We start from the raw sequence: 27,304 nt of genomic DNA, 5'->3' as shown, positions 1-27,304 counted from the left end.
AATAATTAGAAATACCAATTTATCTTCCTCTTGGTTAAATTAAGTACCCTAAGCACCGCTCCCCCAAAAAACTCACTGTATTTTAAAGATATAGTATGCATTTTCATTACTGCACATTATTCTTAACCTCGATTAGGTAGGAATTTTACATTTGCTTATTCATGTATCTATCCCTTTGGAAAATTTTGTTACTTTTATGATTGCTTGAGGGGTCATCATTTTTACCTCACAAATTATAGTCTTTTTCTAATTGTATTGAGCAACTTTCAGTTTGAGCCCATCAACTTTAATGGCTCTTGAATGAGAATTTGCTATAAATCCACATGTAAGGCTAAAAACACCTATGTCTTTAAATCTATTATGTGGTGTTATCTGTGTTTTGGATACAACTTAGAGAATGAACCAAAGCATTAGTAAGTGTGCTGTATGTTGTTCCCTGGCAACATAGAGACTACCTCTGGGCTTCATTCTTCAGAATTATGTGTGTGAAAATTTCAGGAAGGTAGCAAATAAAATGTCTCAGTGTAAACTCTGAGTTTTGGCAGTGGTGCTAAGATGTCTCTCATAACAGCTTAATTGGAGTTTGTTTGTTTGTTTTTTTTTCCTCTAAGGACGGCAATGATTTCAAAACTCTTGGTAATGTTGAGACATTCTAAGACAGGCTTACCTTAAGACCACAGCCCCACCTTTGAAATCCACAGCACTCACTCTTCCTGGCATTTCTTCATTTTAATAAATGTAATGTTTGTGGAGGTCTCATCTATAGCATGAGGTAAAATTTCAGCTGGCTCACATATTAGATATACTCATAAAATATTATTTTCATGAGTAGTCACCAATCTCATTGTTGACTAGTCATGACTTCATAAATATTTATGAGTCTAATCAGGTACCCATATTTGTAGGAACCTGGGTTATTGCCCCAGGTTTTTACAGAGATAGCCTGGGCTCATCTGCAGTATCTTAGACTTGAAAATTTGAGACCTCAATGTCGGGAATAAGGATTGGAGGTATGGTAGGCAGGTAGGAGGCGGGGAAAGCCAACCTTGGGAAGGCATGCGCTTACGTCACTGAGGGAGGGGAGAGGGAGGAGTGAAAGTCCACAGTGTGGCGACCCAGCTTGAATGGTCCTTTGGCTTCTAATGTGCAGGAAGGAGGGCTCGGGGCTAGGGATGAGGTTCTAGGAGCCTTAGCTGTCTCCTAACTTGGAGCCACTCCTTTTTCTGAGTTGTAATTCAGGAGATCAGGGAAAAGAGCACAAATAAATGTGCGGAGGCATGGTACACATGGGAAAGTCTGCCTATCAGAAGCTGAGAAGGAAGCTGGAACCAGAGGGAGCAGAATGAAAATCCCAGCCTATACAATGAACCTTGAGCTGTTTAGAACAGCAGGCCAGTTTGGCAAATGCCAGTCATGTCTCACCGTTATGTTGACATCGAGCTACCTTCTGACATTTCCTTTCAGTGAAAAGCCTGCAAAAGGCATTACACATCCTAATGAGACATAGCAGAACATAAGAACCACTGCTTGGGGAGTCACATATGTAAAGGCACCAATATCCTTGGAATGAGCTGAGAGAATTGTACATCTCTGAGCTTCAGTTTCTTTCTCTGTCACATGGCAACAGCCGCCTCTAAGAACTAAACAAGATGCAGTGTCTGGCACACAGTAGGCTCACGGCAAGTGGTAGTTCTCTTCCCTTCTCAGCTGTCTGTGTAGAATGCTCTGTGGAAGTTTGTGATGCCTGCTTTCTTCTTCTTTCAGATTGTAAAAGTATTAAACTGTTAGATATCGTGTTTGTGCTGGACCATTCAGGCAGCATAAATCTGGAACAGCAAGAAAGTATGATTAACCTAACTATCCATTTGGTGAAGAAAGCGGATGTTGGCAGGAATCGAGTCCAGTTTGGAGCGCTCAGATACTCTGACCAACCTGAGGTCCTTTTCTACCTCAATACACACTCAAGCAGCTCAGCAGTCATTGAGAATCTGAGGAGGCGCAGGGACACTGGAGGGTCGACCTACACTGCTAAGGCTCTTGAGAGCACACACAGCCTGTTCACGGAGGAACACGGCAGCCGCATCAAGCAAAATGTGAAGCAGATGCTGATCATCATTACCGATGGGGAATCCAATGACCGAAATGCGCTTAATGACACAGCATTGAAATTAAGAGACAAAGGCATCATCATCTACGCAGTGGGTGTAGGAAAGGCCAACCAAGATGAACTTGAGGCTATGGCAGGAAATAAAGACAACACTATCCACGTAGATAATTTCGACAAACTGAAAGATATTTACCTGCCTGTACAAGAAAGTATGTGTACCAATGCGCAAGAGGGTAAGCTGTGATTTTAAAACTTTCTATGGGGGTAGCAATAAAAGTTTAAGCAAAAAATAAATTATGTCATGGCTGCCAGTTACTTGGCTGTCATGGGCTGAACGCTTCTCTGCTCAGGCTGCATGTTTTCTCATCTCTAAAAGAAATGTGTTGATTGAGCAAGATCCTAAGGTCCCTCCCTGCCACGCATGCCTTGAGATTATGGAAGGTTTCAGAAGCATTCCTTGCTGTCTTGCCATCTTGTTGCCTTTTCTTGGCGGAAGGGAGCTCTTTTTAAGATCATATTCACCTTACACCATTTCATGGCTATGTGTGCTGCTGCATCTGCTCAATGGTCTCAGAGCAACCATTGGGCATCAGTTTCAAGCCAAACTCAAGTGGATTGTTTTATGGTTTAAACAGATAAACTTTTGTCTTCAAAGATCCAGGGCCCTCTAAATGGGATTATAGGCATTCTGTAGGGCCATAGGAAGTTCAAGTTGTTTAGTGTGCTTTTCTAGATAAGGGCCACCAGTGCAGAAGGAAGTATATGGGAATTCAAAGTAGGGTAATGGAGACTGGCTGCTAGGAACAGGGAGGGAAGGGGCCTAAGCCGATTTCATTAGATACCATTGGGTTAGGGTAGGCTGAAGATATCATAGCTGAGTGAGGAAAGGGGGAGATTTGCCACTTGAGCTCAAAGCAGCGGAGATTGACGAGGCATCTAGGGAGAGTCACTGTGCCTCCTTGGAAGGTCAGAATCCTTGCAGTATATTGGCCTAGTTCTTCTAACCTGGCAAATGAATCAATCGACTAACTGCCTTTCTTCTTTTCTTCACTCTCTTCCTACAAACTTCCTTCTCTTCTTCCTTTCCTCCTTTCTTCCTTACTCTCTGCCAATTTGAAGTCTACTTTTGAATCCAACACCAATCATAGTTCTAAGACTGACATTAACCCAATCCCATCTCTTTAAGCAGTCCAACCCCAAACAAAACCTTCTCCCCAGTCCCGTGTCAGATCAGCATTTGCTGCGCTGAGTGAGACTATGTCTGACTGCCATACCCTTACCTTTTAAGTGAGGAATAAATTCATCTTCTTAGTTTCAGATACTGAATGATGGTATAATCTCTAACTAAGAAAAAAATTTGACTTTTCCCAAGGGAGTGGGACCATCTCATTTCTTCTGCATGTTTTGACCTTCCCCTGGATTCCTACCCTGAAACCTGGTCTCCCTTCCATGCATCTTGTCACAGTCCAACATTCTCGACATTGGTACACACTGGACTATGTCGCTGCTCTGCTTGCAGTTTACAATTTTTAAACTTCTGAGTTCTATCTAGACCCTGCCCACCTCTCTAATTTCATTTTATTGCCCTTCCCCTCTTTAAAATCTCTCCTGTCACTTAAAAATTCCTCCACATCTTTGCATGCACCATTCTACCCACCACAAACACACCAGCCCACCACTTCCCCTGGTTACATCTAGCTTGTTTGTCACACTTCAGCCTTCGTTTGCCAGTTTCCTGACTCAATACCTGATAGTGTCTCCACTGTTTTCCCCGACTCCTGTATCTTCTGTTTCTCTGGCGGTAGGACTTAACATATATTTGCTGTTTTCTTATCTGTATCTGTCAGAAGATTATGAGCTCCTTGGGAAGGCTTGGCCTCTTGTTTACCATTGGGTCCCCACAAGTCTAGTAAACTGCAAGGACTATGGTCTTCTCCTAGGAATGTGGAGACTGTTTTATTCTTACCTCCCATGCCTACCTTTTGGAGGTAGATGCTAAGATGGAATTTGGGATACCAGAATTTTATTAGCGATCCACACCTGTAGAAGAATAGGGGAAAGCAGGACAGGCAGGAGTAGAACTCAAAACAATGATGCTTGCTTGACAAAGCTTCAATCCCAGCAGGGAGCTCTGGAGTGAGTGTTGCCCATTCGAGTTGTCCAGCATCAGGCTAAAATGACTGGGACTGGGTCTTTTTACCCCCTTCTCACTTAATTCTCAGATATGAGATGCCTTAGGAAGGTCATGGCCTTTGGCAAGGCATCCCTCTGCAGTGAAACTGACCCTGAAGGAGCTGGCAGCTGGAGGCTGTCTGCTAACCACGCTTCCATAGCCAGGCAGCAAGTCCTCCCTTGAAGGTCTATCTGGGTAACCCATCTCTATGTCTTACAAGGAACTGTGAGATAGTGGGCATTCTGTTGTCTCAATTACCTTTTAAATCACTTTAGTGCTGCCCCGACCACAGCCATTGTGTTTGATTGGAACTGAGCGTAGATCATCCCCCTTGGTTATGGGACATTTCACATTGAACTTCAAGGAGATGACCCCCAGCCCTTTTTTACTAGCCAGTAGCGCTTGCCCCATGAAGTTTTAATACTTTTCACATTGAACTTCAGGGAGATGACCCCCAGCCCCTCTTTACTAGCCAGTAGCGCTTGCCCCATGAAGTTTTAATACTTGGCTGATGATATTATTTTTTTAAATTTGTAATAGAAAACAATGTTGGGTTTAGAATAAAAAAGATTGAGAGGTCCAGATACTAGCTTCACTGCACAGTAATTATGTATTCTTAGGCAAGTCACTTAGCCTCTGAATTCTATTTCTGTATCTGAAATTAGAATAATTCCTCATAAGGCGGTCGTGAATATTAACTTCTGTTGTACACCAAAACATTTTAAACTTTTTCTCTGAGTAGCTTTTGTTGTCTTTTCAAATGAATCATATAAATAATTAAAATTAGAAACAAAATCTATTACCTTTCTCCTTCTCGCTGTTTTTCCTTCTCTTTGAGGGCCAATCGGTGATTCTCTCTTCTGTTAACTTATCTCAATTTGCTACCAATGCAGGTATTTAGTAAAGCAATTTAAGTCTTTGAGTAAAGGGAAAATTTAGAATGATTCATAAGGAAAATTATTTTTTTTCCAATTGCAGCCTGTAACATTCAAGAAGCTGATGTGATTTTCTTTTGTGATGGCTCTGACATGGTATCTGATTCAGAATTTGTAACCATGACAACTTTCTTATCAGACTTAATTGATAATTTTGACATTCAATCTCAAAGAATGAAAATTGGGATGGCTCAGTTTGGGAGCCGCTACCAAGAAATTATTGAGTTGGACAACTCTCTGAGTAAAATCCAGTGGAAGACTCGAATTCAAACTGTCGCTAAGAGCAAAGGGCCTCCACGAATCGACTTGGCCCTTAAACAAGTGAGCGTTATGTTCCATCCATCCGCTGGTGGGAGAAGAAATGCTGGTGTCCCTCAAACTTTGGTTGTTATCACATCTGGGGGTCCCCAGGCTAATGTGGCAGATGCAGTAAAAATCCTGAGAGACCTTGGAATTTGTATCCTGGTTTTGGGCATAGGACCTGTTCATAAGGAACAGCTTCTGCCGATAGCAGGCAATTCTGAAAAAATCATCACTTTTCAAGACTTTAATAAATTAAAGAATGTGGAGGTGAAAAAAAGGATTGTCCGGGATATCTGCCAGAGATGCGGGAAGACAAGTAAGTGTTCCCTTGCTCTTTGTTTTTATTTAATTGCATCTTCCTAGTTCTCCATTTCCCAAGATGTCTTATGGGCTTGCTCTAGCAAAACATATTTTTAACATAGTGTGCAGTAAGAATAGACCTCTTTTCTCTTTCCAGGAGGTTTTGGATCAGTCAGGCTCCCTCAGAGATAAGGAAAAGGGTGCAAAGACTGGAGGAGGCCCTAGGTTGTGTTTTCTGGTCAACCTTGTCCCCTCACTGCAATACAGTATTTATGCCCCTCTTAGCACCTGGAACTCAGTCTCCTATTTCTACCTCTCCATGTCTGGAAGTCTTAGAACAATGCCTTGTATCTAGTAGGAAGTAAGTAAAATATACATTTGCTGATGAGAAGTTTTTCTGTTTTAGCTTTGTTAAACCATTTCTTAAGGGACTCGGTGTATGTGTGTGTCTGTGTGAGCATGTGTGTGTGCGCGCGGCCATGTGTTTCTTTCAATGATGGCATTCATATAATCATGACATAGTAAAGATTTGAATTGTTCTTAGGGATTATTTAATTTCCAGAGAACACAAACACAAATGGCTGTGAAGGCCAGGTAGGTAATGTAAATGAGTCAAAAGGGCAGGGAATGAATAAAATACACGGAGAGCAGACGTCTGGTGCAGATGGCACTGTTCAGCTCCAGCTGAGAGCAGCCATCTGGGACTCAGGTTCTGTGAATTAGAGCTGGGAGTTGGGAGGACAGCGCAACAGGAAGCAGCAGTAAATGATGACATTTTGTGGAATTTGCATAACACACGTAGACATTCCTCAGAGTGCTTCTATTTCTGGAGTTGTTATGATTGAAGCCACTTCTTTCACATAATGTGTTGTCTTTCTAAGCTCTCCAGATCTTTCACCCTGGAGGCAGATTACAGTGGTAAAGAGAGCCCTGGGGCTGGACTCAGAAAGCCAGGGGTCTAATTCTGGTCAGCAGCAGCAACTTCTATGAACCGCTGTCTCCTCATGTGTAAAACGAGCAAGTAGACAGGGTAGAGGTGACCAAATGGCAACTTGTGGCTGAATTGTGTTTGTCCTATCCAGAATGGACAACTTGTTAAGTTAGTTGACAGCTTTTACAAATGGGAGATGTTTACATTTGAAATGTAGATTTTAGGCTTTTCTTTGAAAAAATCAGATGATCTGACAATACTGGGTCCCCTTTCCCACATGGCTCCTCTCAGCTAGAACTGAACAGTGAACAGATGGGCCATTGCTCTCCATTTATTTTCTTCACTCCCTGCCCCCTTGACTATTTACATTACCCACCTGGCCTTTGCAGCCATTTGAGAGTTTCTGACCTCTGTATTAAATAATCCCTAAGGACAATTCAAATATTTAATATGAGTTAACGAATCATAATATGTCATCATTACAAGAAGAAAATATGCGTGCATGCACAACCTTCCCCCCATCCCCCCCGACATACACACACAGAGAAAGAGAGAGAGAAAGAGAAAGCCAGCCACCGAGAATGAGACTAAATCATGATTGGAACTTCAAATTGCAATTAGAACTTGTATTAGAGAAACATCTACATCATATGTTGCTTGAGCAGCTTAAGTCTTCCTTCATGGACACTTTTTGGGTACTTGAGACCCTTTAGCCCTGGGTCATGACTCCTTTCTTTTTTCTGCCTGGTCTGCCCTTCCTTGTACCTCATTAATCTACTCATTAATCTGGCCTTATTTCCCTTGGTCTCCAGATTGCTTTGTGGACATAGTGGTCGGGTTTGACATTTCCACTCACTTGCTGGGGCAGCAGTTGTTCCATGGTCACCCCCGGCTAAAATCATACCTCCCAGGCATCATAGAGGACATCACCTCCATCAGGGGTGTGAGCTGTGCAGCAGGCGCACAGACGCACGTGAGTGTGGCCTTTAAGGTGAATAATGACCAAGAATTCCCTGCCAAGTTCCAAATCTACCAGGAAACAATATTTGACAGCCTGCTGCAAGTCACCGTCAATGGGCCAACTCATCTGAACGCACAGTTCTTGCAGTCACTGTGGGACACGTTTGAAGATAAATCTGCATCCCGAGGACAGGTATCCACGTCCCATTCTATCTCCCATCTTCACATTCTTTCACGTGTTTCTCCCTCCCAATTATATATTTCATTCTCACAACATCCCACTCTCTGCTTTCCTCTTTGTCTAGGTGCTACTCATCTTTTCAGATGGCCTTGGGGGTGAAAGCATCACAATGCTTGAAAATCAGTCGGATAGGCTCAGAGAAGCAGGTATGTACTGAGTTGGAAATTTAAATAATGAAGCATGGAATGTGCTGAACAAAGCTCTACTCTATTCAGGTGCTCTAGATCTTGGGATCTGTCTGGCTACTTGTGGCAGATGCTGTTGATACCCTGTGCAACCCCCCTTGACCAGCCTGCACACTTATGCCCCAAATGCTGTCCTTGGTATGGTCGAGTGCTTATACCTGTGACCTTCTACAGACGTGTGCCTTGACTGATGATGACCTGATGCTTGGAGTGGGTGTGGGGCTGTGCCATATCCCATCTTGGGGTAGAAGTGGGGAAATCAATGATATAGAGATAGAAAAATCCAGGGTCAACTCTGATAGTTTACACCCTAGAGTCCCTCATGAATCAGGCCAAGGTGAAGACGTTATTGAGACACATCCTTGCTTACAACTTCCCCTTCCCTTTCCTCCTCCTCTCCCTCCCTCAGTTAAGCACATACGCACAAACTCCTCTCAGATTCTGCTTCTGGAGAACTTAAAACACTTACTATTATTTCTGATTTTCCATGTGAAAGATAGCTACATGGACTTCGAGAAGCACTTCTCAATATATAGTCCCTGTCCATGTTATAGTTTCAGGCTGAGCCGGAAGCTAAATGTAGAAGTTGAGAGTAACATGCAGAGGTAGGAAGCTCTACTGATTTTCAGATGGGGTACATTGTTTGAGACTTCCCGGGTGTAGGCCCACACTGGCTTCTGGAACTCAGCTTTCATGGGCGACCTCCCTAGGGGCAACAAAATGTCCTGCTTTATTGCTGAATTGTGTCAATTTCCTTTCTCAGTTCCCTTCGACACTTCCCACTGTATGGCCCATTGTGAGGCTTTGCAGAATCTGGCCCTGCTCCCCACGCCAGCCTTACTCTTCACTCTGTGTTCTAGGCATACAGAGCCTTTTCCATTCTTCCTCCAATGAACTCCACAGCACCATCCTCCCAGTCCTTGCACATACTCTTTTCTTTTGCCTAGAATTCTTCCCACTCTCAGCTACTCCCCAGTTCTTCTTTCCACCTCCTACCTCTCTGGTTCTTTCTCTTGACCAGCTTCCATTCATGCTTTAGTATCAGCTTAGACATCAGTTCTTTGCAGGACCTTCCATGATCTCCCAAAGCTGAGTTAGGAGCTTCTCCTTTAAGTTTCATAGCACCCTGACGTTTCCTCTGAGGGTACTCACCACATGTCAGAGCAACTCTCTGATTCTCGTCCACCCCAGTAGACTACACCTTTGTGAAGGGAAGGAGCATACCTGTCCTATTCATCTGTATCCCTGGTGCAATGATTAGTACATGATAGGCTCCTAATAAACAAGTATTCGTTTAATGAAAAGATGAATATAGTAATTAATAAATGAGTGAATAAATTAGTAAATGAACTGGTTATGGCCAGGAGTTCAGCTGAGACCGAAATCACCCTGGGCTTTCCTCAGGCTCTCAGGCCTGGGCTCCCAGGGGTGTTTGGCAGTAGAGATGACTTGAGAACTATCATTAATTTTCATTCAGTAAAATTTAGAAAAACTCTGAGGTTGAACAAGAACAATGCCCTTTCTTAAAAATTGCTTTCAGATGCCTAAGAATTGCATTAAAATAGGCGGTGAGATATTAAACAATTTTGTTAGTGTTTAATATCAAGAAAAAGTATGCAAGTAGTTTCTCTTGCATACTTTTTCTTGGGAGATTTCATGCTAAAAAAGAAAAAGTATGCAAGTAGTTTCTCTTGCATACTTTTTCTTGGGAGATTTCATGCTAAAGTCAGGGATCACTGCCTAGTGTGTATGTTGAAAATTTAGGCAAACCTGCTGTTGGGTTCTTCATACGTCATGAGTGCTGCTTCCTCTTATATTTTTTCTTTCCTGTTTTTGCCCTTTCTGATTCTTTGAATCTTGTTCACTGAGTAGCTTTTCTTCTTCTCCATGTACAATTCCTTTGGTTTCATATGTGTTGTTTTGTTGCCTAGGACTTGATGCTCTGCTGGTAGTGTCCCTAAACACAACTTCTCATGACGAATTTTCCAGCTTTGAATTTGGAAAAGGATTTGATTACAGGACTCACCTGAACATTGGAAATAGAGACCTGGGCACAATGCTGTCACAGTATCTGGTGAGTTTTTGAACAAAAAATCCAGTTATTCAAAATGTCATGGGAACAAAACTGGAATCTTGATGAGTATTTCCAAAGACTGCTTTGTTCGCCCTAAATTCAGCACGTGGTCTTTAGTATATAAAAATGTGTGGAAGAGCAGAGCATCTAATTTGGTTTTTGCATGCCCTTCTATCCTTCGATATCTCACCAAATGAGTGCATAGGAAACTAAAAACCAACCAACCCCTAATTAAATAAAAAGCCCCCACCTGCTTATGCTGCAGAAATTCCAGGAAACAAGAGACTGTCTCGTGCACACTTGGCCTGTGGCCATCTATGTGGCCTGTGTCCTTCCTAAAAATAGAGGTCATTTCCTTGGAGAAGGTATGTTGCCAACACAGTTGCTAACTGGCATCCTCTCTAAAGTGTTAAGTTAAAAAGCACCTCTTATTCTCTGCATCCACTCACCTGATGGGAGAGCATGGGCTTAGAGGTGGTAGATTATAATTTGTGTGAATACGGTTCTTATGTAATGAAGTTCTTGATAATTGTTGCTCACTCAAGTCTGCTTTTTTTCCAGGGAAACATTGCAGAGAGAAAGTGCTGCTGTACACTTTGCAAGTGTCCAGGGAATCCAGGACCTCATGGGACCCAAGGACTACAAGGCTCAAAGGTGTCATTCAGTTGCAAATGGTTTACTCAATGGGCCTCAGTTTGGTGGGGGTGGGACTGAGACTGAGTAGTTGAATTTGCCTTGGTCATTTAATGCTGATATAACTGCCTTTGACATTTCGCGTGACTTCTGCAGTATAGCAGCCAGTTTAGTTTTTTTAATGGTTTAGTTGCATTTTATTGGTTTTCTTTCAGAAGGGTGCAATTTTGAGACTGCTATTAAGAATTACTCCTTTTTCTTTGTGATGTTGCTTCTTGGTTTTGCAATTTATATTTTTGTACCTGCTTTAGACAGTTCGAAAGGAGATCATTTGTATGTCTTGTTGGGAGAAGTGTCTATTTAGGTCTTCTGTCCATTTTTTAATTGGTTTTCTTTGTTGTTGTTTTTGAGTTGTATGAGTTCTTTATATATTTTGGACATTAGCCCCTCATCAGAGATATTGTTTGCAAATATCTTCTCCAATTCAATTACAAGAACCATATGATTTCATCATATGTGGGATATAAAACAGAAAGCAACAAATGAACAAGCAAACAAACGAGAAACTCAGAAACACAAACAATAGTATGGTGGTTACCAGAGGGGAAAGGGGGTGGGGCGGATGGTGAAGAGGGTAAACTGGGTCAAATATACGGTGATGGAAGGAGACTTGACTTTGGATGGTGACCACACAATGCAATCTATAGATGATAATGTATTATAGAATTGTACACTTGACACTTATATAATATTATTAAGCAATGTCACCTGAATAAATTTAATAACATTTTTTTAAAAAAGGTGGCAAGAGGTGTTAGAAATAGTAGAGAAAGTTGTACTTCACCAGCAATGGACCGTGATTGAACTGCAAAAAGGGCATAGCATTTCAGATTAGTAGTCCTTTTAAAAAAAAAAAAACAAATTATAAAAGATCAGTATACAACAATAGCATAGATAAGTATGTTGTGGTATTTTTATTCAATGGAATGATCTAAAGTGATGAAAATGAATGAACTGCAGCTACCAATAACAACATGAATAAATTTTACAAACACGGTAATGGCCAAAAAAGGCAAAACACAGAAAAGTACATGAGATATGATTCCATTTATAAAAAATTTGAAACTAGGCAAAATTAATCATTCATCTAAGGATGAATGATTAAGTAGTGAAGTATTAAAAAAGGCAAGGAATTATTCTCCTAAAAGTCAGTAGTATGCTCCCTGGGGTGGGGGCGGGGAGTGGTCTGTGATTGGCATGGGCAACTGTGTCTGGGTACCAGCCATGTCCTATTTCTTGGCCTGGGTGGTGGCCACACAGACAGTCATTTTATAATAATTTAGCTGTATCTTTATATTTTATTTACTTTTATGTACTTTTTCAAATGAGTTTTAGATATCACAATTAAAAGGAGTCTGGTTTGTTTTATTTCAAGAGATCAAGTGCAATGCTTGCTCTTGAGTCCTGTGTTGTTCATGTTTGTGGAAGGATAATTTAATCTTGGACTTTTTTACTGAGTTATGATGTTTTGTTTAGCACAGTTTCCTCTCTCATTACTTTGCTTAGGTCAGTTTTAGAGTTATATTCCAAGATCACCCTCCTCCCCCTACCCCATCGCTGAGCAGACAGCTAGGACCATCTTGGAGGAAGAAGAAAGCAAACCTCAAATGAAATCCTTGCCACAAATAAGCCATGAGGCAGTTAAACCACACATGGCAGAAGGAGAGATGATCATAACAAAAACATGTAAACTCGTTGGGAGAAGTCCTTATTCTTTGAGCTCTCAAAAAAGCAGAAGAAAATAAAATGATCTGTTTGGAAATGTTATTGAATTTGCCTGCTGAAAGAGTTGTGGTGGCCACTGCTGTCTTTTTGCAAATCCCCAAGGCACAGCACTGGCTCTGCCACCCAAAGCTACAGGGTGAGTTCTAAAAGTCAGCCTCCTGTAGGCATCAGGAGGACCACCTTCTGCAGCGGGCTTCAGAGGTGAGCGCAAGATCATAAGCCAGCTCCAGAGGTTGTGAGACTCTCCCCAAACCCACAGCCACACCTGCCAAAACTACCACCAAGATGAAGGGAGGGGCTTCATCTTGCCCAGTGATTTCACAAGTTTGAATTGATGGAAGATAGCTAAAATTTAATTTTCTCTCTTTCTTCCCAGGGTTCTCTAGGTCTGAAAGGCAGCAGAGGACACAGGGGAGAGGATGGAAGCCCTGTAAGTTTTGTGACCCACTCCCCCTACACTTGTTGATTTCCTTTTTCATAGAAAGCTTTATTTTCCTACAGAAGAGGTAGGTGGGGTTTTTTGCAGTTTTGGGGGGGAAATGAGTTGCTTTTCTTTTCCTTTTTCCTTGTCTGAATCACAAGGCATTTGCTAAACCTGTTTTCTGGAGGAAGGAAGGAGCAAGCTCACCTACATGTTTTCTGGCACATTTTTATCAGTGGCAGGGAAGTGGGCATGCTCCTGTCTGCCCCATGAAGGGCAAATCAGGATTATCTGCGAGGGGCTCTCTTTGGACGTGAAGCCCAGTGCTGCGTACATGGAAAAGGAAGCAGGCAGAGCACTCTCTAAAGTGTGGCGTCATGGTTACACGGTATGCAGAGGTTTTTTAATCTCAGTCTTTGACCCTAAAATCAGAATTCTCACTCCGTTCATCAATCAGATTTTGAAAATGGATTTAGAAGTACTGAAACCACATGGGTGGCTTCATTGGGGGTGGGAAAAGTTAAAGAAGTATCTAGGCGGCAAGTTGTGGTTATAAGCACAGACTTTGGACAGGCACTCAAAGGCGGACCTAGATGTGAAACCCGAACGAGATACTCAATTTCTTGACCCTTGGTCTCCTCATCCGTAAATATTTATAAATTCCTCTAAGACTGTAGTTTACAAAATGACCACTAAGGAAAGTGCTTTAAGTCACTCACCCTGTACCTGTAGAAGGGTCTTGGAGCCCACTAAGCCAGCAAGGTGAGAGCTTTAAGTGTGGGGACTAGTGTCAAGCTACTGTTTTGCTGTGAGCCCACAGCTGGCTGGGAGTGCAGTCAGTGGGAATCCTCAGCATTCCTGTACCTCTCAGCAGCCTGCGGCCATGGGCGAGGCCTCCTGCTCTCCTGGGAATAATCCTCAGAATAAAAAAAGCAGAGCAGAAGAAAGGAAAATCTCTTCTCCCTTCACCTACCAGGAAGGAGAGAATTAAGCTAATTGCTAAAAATTTACTTATCCATACAGCAAACCATTAGCACCTGCTGTGCATTCAGCTCTGAGCCAGGCACAAGGGACACGATGGGGAAAGAGACAGGTAGGGGTTCCTGCCCTCAAGGAACACAACATTGTCCTTCTCTCGAGATTCATTTTATTCTATCATTTACCTGTATTTAAGTGTTTCCTGGGAGAAGCAGAATTTATGGGAGATGCACACACGTCATTGAGTTCTCTTCCTCGTATGGATGGTCTGAGTTTGGAGATCATTAACTTGGTGGGCCTCCCAGTGAGCTCTGGCTTGGAATACTGTCACTCCCCATCAACTGTTTCTATGCAGCTCCAGTCCTCTGGCACTGACTTGCTTCTGTATCATCAGCCATGCTGTCTTTTCCAGGGCAGCATTAAAGCCCTGGGCAAGATGTCAGGGCCAGTGTGTATTTCCGGAGTGTTCGAAATGTGGCTAGAAAGCGAGGTGACTTCCGAACTTTTGGCAATGCTGTCTGAGGCAGTGAAGCAGCTGAGCTCATCCTGCACCTTTGTGTGATCGCGGATCGAAAAGGAAGTCCTGGAGGTTAACGGGGAAAATGTTTGACTAGAGTGGAAAAACAGAGTTAAACGAACTAGTTTGTGGGAGATTTTATCTAAAGCTCCCAGTACCCATGTGCTGTAGCTAGCTTCACTCTTGAAAAGTAAACTGCTGGCAGCTTCCGGTAGAAGAATCACTTTGGATACCTGTTTGGGTATCTTTTCTCAGGGAAGCCGAGGAGAAATTGGACCCCCAGGAGATAAAGGGATTGCAGGATGTCCTGGGCAGGAGGGTCAAAAGGTAAGGTTCTGTTGGAGATGTTATTTTAAATTCCTTACGACATTCTCTCCCTCTGTCCTTCGCTTCTTCCCTCCATCATTTTATTCATTTCCATTTCCCCCTCCCTCTTTCCCTTTCTCCAATTACATGTAAGGTTCCTCATATGCAGATTAATTCTCTTCTTAGTAATCTCAAGGAGTTTTGAGCATTAAATCAAATTCCCCATGTAACCTCTTTGTGATTGTAAGTCCAAAAGCCACTAAAGAAATACACAGTCACTCCCTGTAGGAAGGCAGCCCCTTCCTGCTCCAACAGGATCCACGTTCTGTCTTTGCTATGTCAGTGAAATGTTCACTCTTTTACAGGGAGCCAAAGGATTTTCTGGATATAAGGTATTATAGTTTCTCCTCAAACTGAATTTTCTCATGGGATTACTTTCCCTGTAAGCGTGTAACCGAGATCCCCTTTGAACTGATTGCTGCCCGCTGTTGTCTCCCAGGGAGCACAGGGAGACGATGGGATTGATGGAGTCGACGGGGAAGAGGCAAGCCATTTTTTTCTTTAGGTACCATAAGATCAGCGTAAGGCTGATATATATATATATTTTTGAAATGGGAATTTTGTTTTCTTTGTCTTCTTTTAGGGCTTTCATGGATTTCCTGGGAAAAAGGGAGAAAAAGGTGATCCAGGATCCCAGGTAACACTTTTCAATACATCAGAGCAGGAGAACTTGGTGACAGAGACAGTCTTAGTTGCTGCGTGTCAGTGGTTATGAGGCATAAAACTGACAGTTGACATAACCATATAATGAAGGCCTGTTACCACTGAATAGATGCTGCCTTCCAAAGGTGGGGCAAGGGGGCGACTAGGTCATTTTCAGGAATTTCCCGCTGGAAAAATGCAAGGCATGCAAGGATCCTCTATGGGTATGTTTTTCAGAAGCTTGAAAATGAATGCTTTTGCCTGTCAGCAGCTTCCATGTTCTCTTGATTGTACCAGAAAAAATAAAAAAACAAAAGAAAGAGACAAAATTATTTTGGTGGCCTTGAGATAGCAAGTCACAGTGAAACTTAAAATTTTCAATACATTTCAACACTCATTAACATGGTTTCAAGCAGCTCTGCCTTTATGTTTTTTTGTACCCTAAAGAATCAGAGATGAACCACACTGTCCTTGTCCTCAAGGATTCCACAGTATAGTTGGGGAGACAGACATATCAGTAGCAAATGTGACTGGGACCATGTTGCAAGCATCTACATGGGAACCCAGAGAAGGACACCCAACTCAGTAGGATGGGGAGGGAGTTCAGGAATTCTTCTGGGAGGAAATGGTCCCTGAGCTGAAGATGAATAGGAATTAGCAAGGCATGGAGGAAGGGCATTCCAGACAGAGGGAATAGCATAAGCAAAGACAGAGGCTTCAGGGCACTGCAAGTTGTTCTGCTTGTTGTGAGCATTAGAGTAGAGGTAGAGGAAGGTGAGGTTCAAGAGGTGGGGGTGAAGAGATCAGGAAGTTCGCTGGTGAGCCATGAGGAGGGGTTGCGCTTTTAACCATTAGGCCGTGGGGAGGTTTTGAAAGATTTTAATCAGGAGATCGCAATTTAACTTGAGTTTTAGAAATATTACTTGGTGATAGTGTGGCAGCTGTATTGGAGATGACATAGAGACAAGACAAAGATGAGGGGTGGATCTGTAACAGTCAAAGTGAGAAGTGATGAAGCTTTCAAATTAAGCAAAGACAGGGAGAACAGAAACAGGACATATTAAGCACACGGCAGGGCCCAGACTAGAGTGAGCTCCTAGGGTGTAAAATTTAAAGAAGCACTCATCCAGGAAGTGGTGCACAGAGCGAGCACTTCCCTAAATTTTGCACACTAGGTGACTTGCTTATTTCACCCTAGTCCTGGATCCAGGACATAAGACCTCTATCTAGATCTAAGTGACCAGAGGAGCATGAAATGAGGAGTCAGTCCAGAGGCCTGTAAGCATCCTGGCCTGGGCAAGTTTAGTTGGAAACAGTCGAGTTTGAGGTGACAATGGAACATTCCTGTGGAGGTTTCCAGTGAACAATTTAATTATAGATGTCACAAGGTGCTAGACTGGCTGGGATGTCCAAGACAGTACTCACAAGCAATATGTGACTATTAAATTCAAATTAATTAAAGTGAAAAATTCTGCTCTTCAGTTGTAGTAGCCACATTTCATGTGCTCAATAGCCATATATGGCTAGTGGCTACCGTATTGGACAGTGCAGATACAGAATATTTCTATCACTGTCAAAAGTTCTATTAGACAGCACTATGCTAGACCATGAGATGGTTTCCCATTTCTCAGCCTCACTACAGAAGATCCTGACCATAGGCTTAAAACTAGACTTAGTCCTGCTTGAGAAGTCTGAGGGAACCTGGCTGAAGTAGGAGAATGTGAATCATTTTGTCTGATTAATTTCCTCGCCTCCTAAAACACACGACTCTTACTCATGGACAAGGACTATAGGCGAGTAGTTACCAGAGGGTAGGAGGTGGGGGGACAGGGCAGGTAGATGGGGTAAGGAGGGTCAAATATGTGGTGACAGAAAGAAATCTAACTATGGGAGATAAACACACAGTGTAAATATATATATGCCTTACTGTTAAAGTATACAGCTGACACTTACTGGATTTCATTAACCAATGTCACCATAAAATAATCAATCAATTAATTAATTAATTTAAAAAAACCCAACAGACAACTCTTGACATTTTAATATCATTGTAAAACCCTCCTACAAGCTAACTTAGAAGTTCATTTTCTTTTTTGCAGGGCAGCCCAGGTTCCAGAGGCCCCCCTGGGGGATATGGGGAGAAGGGCTTCCCAGGGGATCCTGTAAGTTATTAGGGCCCAGTTAGCTCTGAATTTCTAGTTGCTCCACAGTTTCTATTTCCTTTCCCTAATGTCTCCTGCTAACCTGTAGGCAAAGACTTGTCTTGAGAGTGAGGGAGTTAGGTTGACCAAGGCTTATATTTGTTTGGGAAAAATCTGTCTGCATCTGATCTAGGCTGATTAAAAATTCAGAACTGGGAACTAAAGTTCCATCTTACTCATCCTTATGGTGTGTTGAGACTTTCAAGTTCCTTTGTCGGGGAAGGGGTTGAATTCCCATAGGTTTGCTGTTTGGCCTTCTGATCTTGCAGATTTCCTATTTACAGACTTGATTACAGGGGGTTCTTGATGCATCTTTGAGGGAGTGGCACAAGCAAATTTGGACTAGTGCATCAGTGAACTGCTAATACAAAGAGGAAATTCATCATGGCTTTAGCATGCACTCTTATAATTCGTCATTTATCACCAAGTCCCCTTCAAACTTGGGGAAATATTACTTTCATTTTTTAACACTTTTCCTGTTTGACCCGAGAATACTTGCCGGCAGCACTTGTCTCTGCAGCATTTACCCCGAGGTAACTCATGGATTACAGTCCTAACCTACCCCCGAAGTTTGCCACAAAAAATCTCACTTTTATTATTATTTTCACATCACTCTAGTATATTGATAGTCTTTGAAAACAAATGACAGCATTCTATTTATAGCATTCTGTTTTTAGTAGTGGTATTTTCATTTACAAACTATAGTAATTCTCGATCGCTGAAATGTCAAATCCTAGAAAACATAGCATTCCTACGTGTGGTGTTAACACTGGCAGTGAGCTATACTTTTCTAAACAGGAAAAACTCTGAGTTTCAAACATGGAAGATTTTCTAACACCCCTGGTCACTTAATCCAAATAACTTTAGTACTTACTTGAACATTGTACCATTTTGCAAAAAGAAAGAAATAAAGATGCTGTTTCTTGATTCTGAAATACTTTTAAAATCTTTCTCTAGGGTAATCCAGGACAAAACAATAACATCAAAGGACAGAAGGGCTCCAAAGGAGAACAAGGAAGACAAGTAATTGGATCTGTTTTACATGAGAGTTGATTAATTCTGTTATTGAGCTGAAGCTTTCATAAAATCTAAATTAATTATTTAGTAAAATATGTAAGTCTTCTGTAATTGAACAAACACCCTTAAATTCACGTTTAAAAGAGCCTTATATCTGTAGTAGGTTATAACATGGACAATATTATTAAGTTTCTACGAGGTGGTATTATATGGGAAAACTGATAGTAGTAGTGCGTGTTACAATACCTTTTTTCTCTAGATATGGATATATACCCAATAGTGTTAATATCCAGAAAGATTTTAGCATGACATTCTCGTTCTGCTGTTTTAGATGCTTGAGGTTTAGATGCTGTTGCCTTTGTAATTTATTCAGAATATTTTGCCTTATGATCTTGGGGAACTGTTGTATTTCTAGGGTAGTACCGGACAGAAAGGGGCACAAGGCAGTCCTAGTCCCAGAGGAAGCAGGGTAAGTATTTCCGTGGACATTTATTTTCCCTCCTTATCACTTGGAGATGCCATAGAGACATTCAGAATATTTTTTGCTGCAGAGTTGGCTGATCCAGGGCTGATACATGGGCACTATTGACATTTTGGGCCGGATAATTTGTTGTGAGGGGCTATCCTGTGCATTAGAGGGTGTTTTTCAGCGTCTCCGGTGTCTCTTCTCTCTATATCCGTGTCGCGTTTTCTCTCTCGTTTTGTGACGCGCAAATGTGTGTGTATATTTTGCCATGTGTCTGTGGGTGTGTTGTGTGTGTGTGGGGGGGGGCAGAATTGCCCCTGTTTGAGGACCTCTGTGACATAGTTTGCTTGTCTCTTTCTACCTTCCAGAAACTTTGAATGTCTTTTGAAGAGAGTCAATAACACAAAAGCCCTCCTCGAGTAGCTTAGCATCTTTGAGCTTAAATAAGATTATTACGAACTGGGTAAATACTCTTCATATATCACCATTGGGAAAAAAGAATCATAGATAAATTCTTCCTGAATGAACCAAAACACTGGCAGTTAGGCCCAAGCCAGTGGCAACCTTGAGATCTTAGGGTAACTTTATAGCATCTCGTGTGACATCAAGCCTAAAACAGTAACATTGGATTTCCTCTTCTTTTTAAGGAACAACCAAGAAATCGCTTTCTCTCTGTGGACTACTAAAGTTAGAGATGATATTTATAACATGTTAGAAACTCCTTATCATGCGCTTAGCATGGAGATCATAGAATGAGAATTATGTACAACATCTTAGATCTGGCCCTAAATTTTGTTCAAGAGAGAATGGAAAATACTTGGCTTTCTTTTCTCTTACCCATTTGGAATCTTCTTATCACTTAGAAAGCTATGGTTGATTGCCTTTCTCTCTGGGATAGATAGTGGATAAATGTGTTTTATTTCCTCCTCTTTTTCTTTATCTCGAATCATAGTTTTAAGGAAAAGAATCTACGATAGGATGGCTTAGACTTCCCAGGGCTTCTGGTAAAATTCTTTGGGACTTTGCCCTCTTTTCCACACAAGAGAATTAAAATGAATCAGAAGAATTAAGAGAGTAGCAAGATGAAACACATGCTATAAATTTTAAAGATAAATGTGTATTTTTGTTCAAGGGAAAATTCTTTTAGTTTGGAATAGCTTTATAACTGTCACCATCAATTATGCACTTTTTAAAAAGAACTTTTAGGGCTGCGGCAGGGGATTACTGCTTGGACAAACCAACCCATTACTCTAAGTCACTCCAAGGACAGGAAACTCTCACGCTCCCTCCCCCATCTTCACACAATTTCCTGCCCATCTCCTCCTCTGTAACCTCTTTTCTCCTGAATTAAGTAAGGCAGTGTAGATATAAAACAACACTGTAAGTTTTTCTAGAAAAGTAAACTTTTCTACTCTCACCGCCACCTTTCCAGTGAAGGCCAGAATTCTTAATGAGGGGCAGAGGATCTTAAGAGATCAATAAATTCTAAGAACACAAGCAAACCTAAGACACTGCCTCTTGTTTGACAGAATTTCAATTTATATAAATTAATAATTGTACTAGCTGTTGCCCCCCCAAAATGGATCAGTGAACTTGAAATCACATTCCAGGCCTACTGCTTTTTTCCTGTCACACATAAAGAATACTTATAAATAATAGCATTTATACTTCTATAGCGGGAGTCCTCAACCTCCGGGCCACAGACGGGTACGTACCGGTCTGTGGCCTGTGAGGAACCAGGCTGCACAACAGTTGAGTGAAGCTTCATCTGTATTTGCATCCACTCCCCAGCACTAGCATCACCGCCTCAGCACCACCTCAGATCATCAGGCACTAGATTCTCACAGAAGCACTGGTCCCTGATACCATAGAGCTTGGGACCGCTGTTTTATAGCATCTATATTATGCCAGGTGCTGATCAGATTACTTTCAAATATTAATTTATTTAATCCTCATGATAAACCTATGGGGTAGATACTATTATTATATACAGATTACGAATGAGAAAACAAAGAATCTTGGACAGCTTGTCCAGGATCAAGATAGGTAATAAATAGTAGAGCTGGGGTTTGAACCCAGACGGTTGCACTCCAGAGTCTGTGCTCCTAATCACCCTGGCTAAAGTTTATTGTACAAATGCTCTTTGCCACACAGGCTTTAAAGGGAATGGTCGAGCTAGAGATTGCCTGACTTCTAAGGACACGCCCCTAAACATTGTGCATACTGTTTGTCACAGAATAAATGCTATTTTATCCTTGTTTTTTAATGGATAGAATTATGACATTGTGGAAACAGTGACTTCAACCTTTCTTTACTGTTTCTTCTCTGCTTTCATATGTCAAGAGTTCTATTAGTTATATCAAAGTACAAACAGCTGACAAGTTACAATGGGTGACTTCTCCCAAAGGGTATTTGCATTTTAAAAGCAAAGAGTGCCTGAATCAAGGGGCACAACCTCAACCTCAATGGAGAAATTCTAATCATCAGCCAACCTGGTGGAGCTAATATTTGGTCAGGTAGTTTATTCTAAAAAGCTTCAGAAAGTGAGCAGTTGAAAAAAGCAGTGTTTCTGAAATGATTTCCATGGCTACCTTTCTGAATGAATCAATGAGTGACTCAATGAATGAATGAATAGAATTTTAAAAAGTGTTTGTTTTGTACCTAAAGTAATCATAGTTGTTCATCACAACACAAAGTAAATTGATGGTTGAAACGTGCCACGGCTCTCTCGAAGAGGCAGGTGTGTTAGCCTGGGAAGCGAGAGCACGGACTTTATCATTGCTGTTTAGGGAAAAAGAAGTTAGGATCTGGGGCCTGAATTATCTTCCCGTTGGTTAACCTTCTGGAAAGAAGAGCGTGTGGCAAAAATAGCCACTGGGTGGAGCACCTGAGCTAGCAACCTGAAATCACTTCTGAATAGGTGCAGATTTTGGCTTCAGAGCTCAGCCCAGATTTTCTCTGATGAACCTGGAGGTGCCATTTGGACCACACAAAGTCGAACAGACCCTATCAGTCATTTCTTCCTTGTAGAATTCCATGGAAACAACCCCCAGTGAGCCTATAGGAAGCACTGTATCTAACAATATTTTGCTCTCTCCCAAGATACAATCAGGGGCTCAGGACAGAGAGAGATGAATGTGGCCGTCTCATGCAGGAAGGCTCTGATGAGCAGACAGTGCTTTATGGGATTTGTCAAAGAGGAAAGGTAGAGGCAGGTTCTTCAGAGTGGTTTGATTCTCCAAACAGCCTCCTAGATAATTGTAAGTGTTAGTCAGGCTGGAGCTGGGTCTACAATGACTTTTAGATTGGTTTTCAGTCAATCCCCCAAATGTTAATCTATAATTAAGTGCCTAGTATGAAAACTCATTTTTGGAAAGTACTTTGAGGAAGCCATTCCTTTGAGCTGCTTGTTACTTATGTCTGTTAGGGAATGAGACAGGCTGGTTTGCCTATAAAGAATGCCCATGTACTAACACTTTGCCTTTTCTCTTCCAGGGAAGAGAAGGCCAAAGGGGACACTATGGTGCCCCGGTGAGTGCCCTTTACTTCCTGTTTTCTTTGGTAGATGAGGCCAAGGAGATTCTCACTTGAAATGGCACTGGTAATGAATGAGCATTTGACAAAGATGTTGTAGGAATTGCAAGGCACTGGAGGTGATTCTCACTGATGGGGAAGGGGGAGGGGAACATAAGTGTCCTCAAGTTCAGGTGCCAGGAAGAAGACAGGGCTGATTAAGGCAAAGCCTCCTCCACAGACACTTCATAGACAAGAGGATCCGTGTAATCCCAAATGTTTGCACTTGAATGCTTTTCGCATGCCTTGAGAATTGATTACAATAATGCGAACTTCTTTACTAGAATCAAAAACCTTGTTTTCATTTCTTAGACAATATGGAAGAGTAAAATCCTGGGCAAAGTAGGGTATAAGCCAAGAAAAACAAAACAATACCTGTATACTATGTGCTGCAGTACTAGATACTCTAAAGAGAAAATCTATATGGAAACTATGTGGAGAAAACCTTAACACGGAAAACTCTCATTCATCAGGGGGAGCCGGGAAATCCTGGACCTAAAGGTGCACAGGGAGCTGAAGGATTACAAGGCCCACAGGTATGTTGGGATATTTCATAAATATTGATAAATAATGCTGAGTTATTCCGATGGGAAGATGGCAGGCTGTTCTATATAAAAAGAAAGAAAGAAAGAATTTGTAATCTACCTCTCCCACCTCCATGGCACCTGTCCCTGGAATCCCTCATTTCCCATCGCAGCTGGGTAATTTTGCTCCATCAAATTTGCTCTTACATTTGCAGCTCACTGATAGAAAAAAGGCATGCTCTTGTGCTCACCTGGTATTTTGTCTGCATGTTAGTAATAATGAATTATTAAGACCTTAATATTTTCTTAGTAATCAATAACAAATTGGTTTTCCTTCCTTAGCTGAGGTCTTGCCCACAGACTGCCGTGAAGGAAAGTTAGGAATCAGAAACTGTTATTCAATTTACCTAAAGCTAACTCCACAGAGGATGATAGTGCTTCTGGTATATCACCAATAGGGCTTTATGTGAGCCATTTGCATTTTTTCTTGGTCATATCATTAGTGATGTGGGCGATAGAGTCAGGACATATCTGTCTTTCTTCCGTGTCAGAAAGATGCTAGTCATTCCTGGAGAATGGCTTCATAACACATGGATATTTAGTCACCATATGGAGTCCACTTTAAACTTGAACTGGTCTGGAAAGACCTGTGTAGATGTGTCCATTCTAAGACCTTCCCAGGAATTCATTTTTCTTTTAGGAAGTTTCAGATTAGTAATACTAAACTGGAATTTGGGATTCTCTTGAGTGGTTCTGGAGTCCCTTACCCAAGCCACAAGGTAGCAGGTCTTCTAGAATGACTAGTCGTGGGATCAACTGATATCCATTCCCAGGCTTTGCGGAGAGAGGGCTGACGTGACCTCCACTACTCCAGGGTCTCTTTAATACTTAGGCAGTGAACCAAGGCTAGCCCAGTGGCTCCAACCACCATTTGTAGGGAGCAGCCAGGGCCATTTTCCAACTGGTGCTTTGGTGCTTTGGTAATGAGAAACATTACCAGCAGCTCTATTTTTTTCTTTCTATGTAAGAGAACCATATAAGAACCATACATTTGATGGTAAATATGGCAGAAAACGTTCTTTAATATACCTAATGAGGTCTGCTGCTAAAATGTCCCTTTCTGCTAACTTGAAACAACTTTGCTCTGTATTTTACACATTGAAAATACTTTGGCCCAGGGAACCCGCCCCATCAAAAGAATCCATCTGACAGTTGGTTTTATAGTCCTTCCTTCTCCTATGGGTTTTATTTCTCCCTTTAGTCTCTTTTTCATTCCTCCCTCTCAGAAAGAGATGAAGGTCTTATATCCAGCCTGAGAATTCCATAATAAGATCTGCACCCCTGCATCTGGGTCTCCCCTCAATTCCTCTTTTAACACACGCTTAATCTCAGAGTTAGAAGGCTGCTCGAAGGGTTGGACCATTGCTTTTCTGTGGGGCTGTTTCAAAAGCACTAATGAGGAAAGTAAGTTCTCATTGAATTCATTATGTTATGTTTCTTTTGTTGCCACAAAAGGGGTTAAACGGAATTCCTGGCAGGAAAGGAGAGATGGGAAGAGAGGGGCACAAAGGACCTCAGGTGAGTGACTCAGAAATGTTACAGTCAGTTGTCTCCAACCTTTATTTCCCTCCTGCTTCAAAAACAACTTCATATGTAGTTTATTTTATATTACCTGCATAGGAAGTATTTCACTTTTGGATTGTCTTGGAACAAAAAATTTGGGACAAATTTTTAGCACAGCTCAGATTCCTTGTATATAGCATAAGCCCTCCTCTTTCTCCTTTACTGGAGTTTTATTTGGAAAGTGCAGACCCATTTCATCAGCCTGAAGAAAGCATTTGGACGAATACAAATCTTGCTGACTCATGAACATTTTGAAACCTGATACATTAGGCTGGTTTTTCTAACCTTTAAAAAGTATCTGTGCCGTGCATATCTACATTGACTGCAGATATTTAAAATTGCTTTTACAAAGATCCCTCACTACTCAAATTTATTTAACTCCCAAATCCAACTTTGAATTCACCCTCTGAATCTATTTGGTTCCCAAATTTCTAACAGTGAGGAATGAGAGTTTGGATAGTGAGGGATTCATATGAAAAATGTTCTGAATCTATTCAGTTCTTCAGCTCAGCCGGTGAGAGTTCAGAAGGCGAGGGATGCCTGTGTTTGCTCAGTAATCTTCCTAGCATGTTTGTGAAAGACGTGTTCACCCATTTCAGATTGGGAAACTGAAATACATTCTGCATACCGCTTTGTATGTGTGCATGGTGCAGTGCACAAAAGTGCCAGTGACAGCAAAATACTATGTTCTAACAAAATCTGTGCATTACAACAAATTTGCCATATTCAGAAATATTGTGTGTCGAGTCAAAGGCACCTTTTCTGTTTCTCACTAAGGTCCCATATGGACAGTAGCATCCCTGTGGATGAAGGCTTGTGGTCCTCTGACCAGGACTGTAGCCTGAATCATCTGGCTTCAGCCCAGATATCTCCCTTGGGTTGCTGGGTTTCTTGTTAAGGAGGCATCAAGGAGTTGTTGGAAACGGCATGAAGGAAAGCGGAACTTATCTAATGAGTGTTCTAAGAATTGCTGTAGCACAAACATTTCTGTTTCCTGTTTCCTTGCAGGGTTCTCCTGGGCCAATGGGAGCGAAAGGGAGCGTTGGAAGACCTGGACCTTTGGGAAAAAAAGTAATAGATTTCGTATAGGTTTCAAATACTGAGAGAAAAACTATTTCCATTCTTTTCTTGATTTCCATGTTAATTCCTCACATGATTCCATCACCCACCCACCAACTTTCTGCTAATATATTCTTTTCCTTCCATTGGGTGGTAACTGCTTACCTCTTCATGAAACCGCCCCATTTCACTAGGAGAGACATAGTGATCTCACTCATCATGAAACGACACTGAAAAACCTCTTCAACATCCTGATTTCCTGAATGCACGAACGCACACCGTGGCAGAGTTGGGCCAAGAGTGGGAGGTGTCAGAACCCAAATCTATTTGTGCGTGTAGTTCCCTGTGTAACTCATCCTACCTTCTCGGCAGTGGCTCTGTTAGAGATTATCGGAGAACAAACTCTTGGCCTATTTGGAATCCCACCCCCTTGCTTAAAATTTTTCAGCAACTCCCTGTCCCAAAGCCAGCTTCGGGGGCCTGGGACCGGTGCGGTCACACAGGAGGCCTCGCTTAGAAAGGCCTCATGCTTGATTTAATACTCTCCTGTCACCATCTTGAAAGGCTTAAGATTTGAGCAAGAGACCTGTGCTTTCATTTTACACTGAACCCCACAAGTTATGTAGCTAGTCTTAATTTCCCCATGGCCTTTAGGAAAATCTCCAGACTTTAAAGTAGCTTAGAAGGCCCTTTGCTGTTAGACTCTGTTTAATTCTGAGGTTTTGTAGCTCCTCTTTCTCCTGCATGCTTGACCCCAGGCTTCGAACTAGTGCTTTCCCTCCCCCTGGATCATTCTCACTCCTCCTTTGATCCATTTTCCAGCTCACACAACTCATCTTTCAAGCCTCAGCATCCATGATCCTTTTTGTCAGGTAGCCAGCTTTGTAGCCCCACCAAATCTAATTGAAATTCTCCTTCTCTTTGCTGCCATAGTACCCTGAATTTTATCACCCAGGTTTGCCTGTCTAATTGTCTGTCTTTCCAACCAGGACGATACCTGTCATGTTCAACAGTTTATTTTCCACGACAGTAAATAATTGTTGGATGGGCAAATTAACAACTTTCCCTGGAGCACATTTTCCACTCTTTGCCTACTCCTTCAGTTCTTCTGTAACAACTGAGTCCAGCCCTGAGTTGTGCTGATGTTTTCTGCTCACCTTTGGGGAAATCATTATTAGTTTCCAATACCCTATCTCCTTATTGGGCATTGAACCCTCACCGAGAACCCTAAGTCTACCCAACTGGTGGACAGAACTTCCTATGGTGGGAACTAGGTTTGGTTTTACCAAG

The 27,304-nt window shown here is 41.9% G+C and overlaps 1 protein-coding gene across 1 annotated transcript in view; it reads left to right on the top strand.

Moving 5' to 3' along the window:
- Positions 1–27,304, top strand: part of COL6A5 (collagen type VI alpha 5 chain) — an 80,924-nt gene that overhangs the window by 14,964 nt on the left and 38,656 nt on the right. The window contains exons 6-23 of the mRNA XM_011385030.1: positions 1,765–2,340; positions 5,259–5,834; positions 7,562–7,902; positions 8,015–8,096; positions 10,067–10,209; positions 10,771–10,863; positions 13,004–13,057; positions 14,799–14,870; positions 15,215–15,241; positions 15,349–15,393; positions 15,493–15,546; positions 17,651–17,713; positions 18,710–18,775; positions 19,185–19,238; positions 22,731–22,766; positions 23,282–23,344; positions 24,848–24,910; positions 25,964–26,026. Coding sequence (XP_011383332.1) covers positions 1,765–2,340; positions 5,259–5,834; positions 7,562–7,902; positions 8,015–8,096; positions 10,067–10,209; positions 10,771–10,863; positions 13,004–13,057; positions 14,799–14,870; positions 15,215–15,241; positions 15,349–15,393; positions 15,493–15,546; positions 17,651–17,713; positions 18,710–18,775; positions 19,185–19,238; positions 22,731–22,766; positions 23,282–23,344; positions 24,848–24,910; positions 25,964–26,026 — 2,471 coding nt within the window. The remainder of the gene's footprint in view (positions 1–1,764; positions 2,341–5,258; positions 5,835–7,561; positions 7,903–8,014; positions 8,097–10,066; positions 10,210–10,770; positions 10,864–13,003; positions 13,058–14,798; positions 14,871–15,214; positions 15,242–15,348; positions 15,394–15,492; positions 15,547–17,650; positions 17,714–18,709; positions 18,776–19,184; positions 19,239–22,730; positions 22,767–23,281; positions 23,345–24,847; positions 24,911–25,963; positions 26,027–27,304) is intronic.

This window comes from Pteropus vampyrus, unplaced genomic scaffold, assembly GCF_000151845.1.
Source record: "Pteropus vampyrus isolate Shadow unplaced genomic scaffold, Pvam_2.0 Scaffold1, whole genome shotgun sequence".
NCBI classification, from domain to species: domain Eukaryota; kingdom Metazoa; phylum Chordata; class Mammalia; order Chiroptera; family Pteropodidae; genus Pteropus; species Pteropus vampyrus.
Note: the sequence above shows the minus strand (reverse complement) of the source record. Positions and strands in the feature narration are given on the sequence as shown.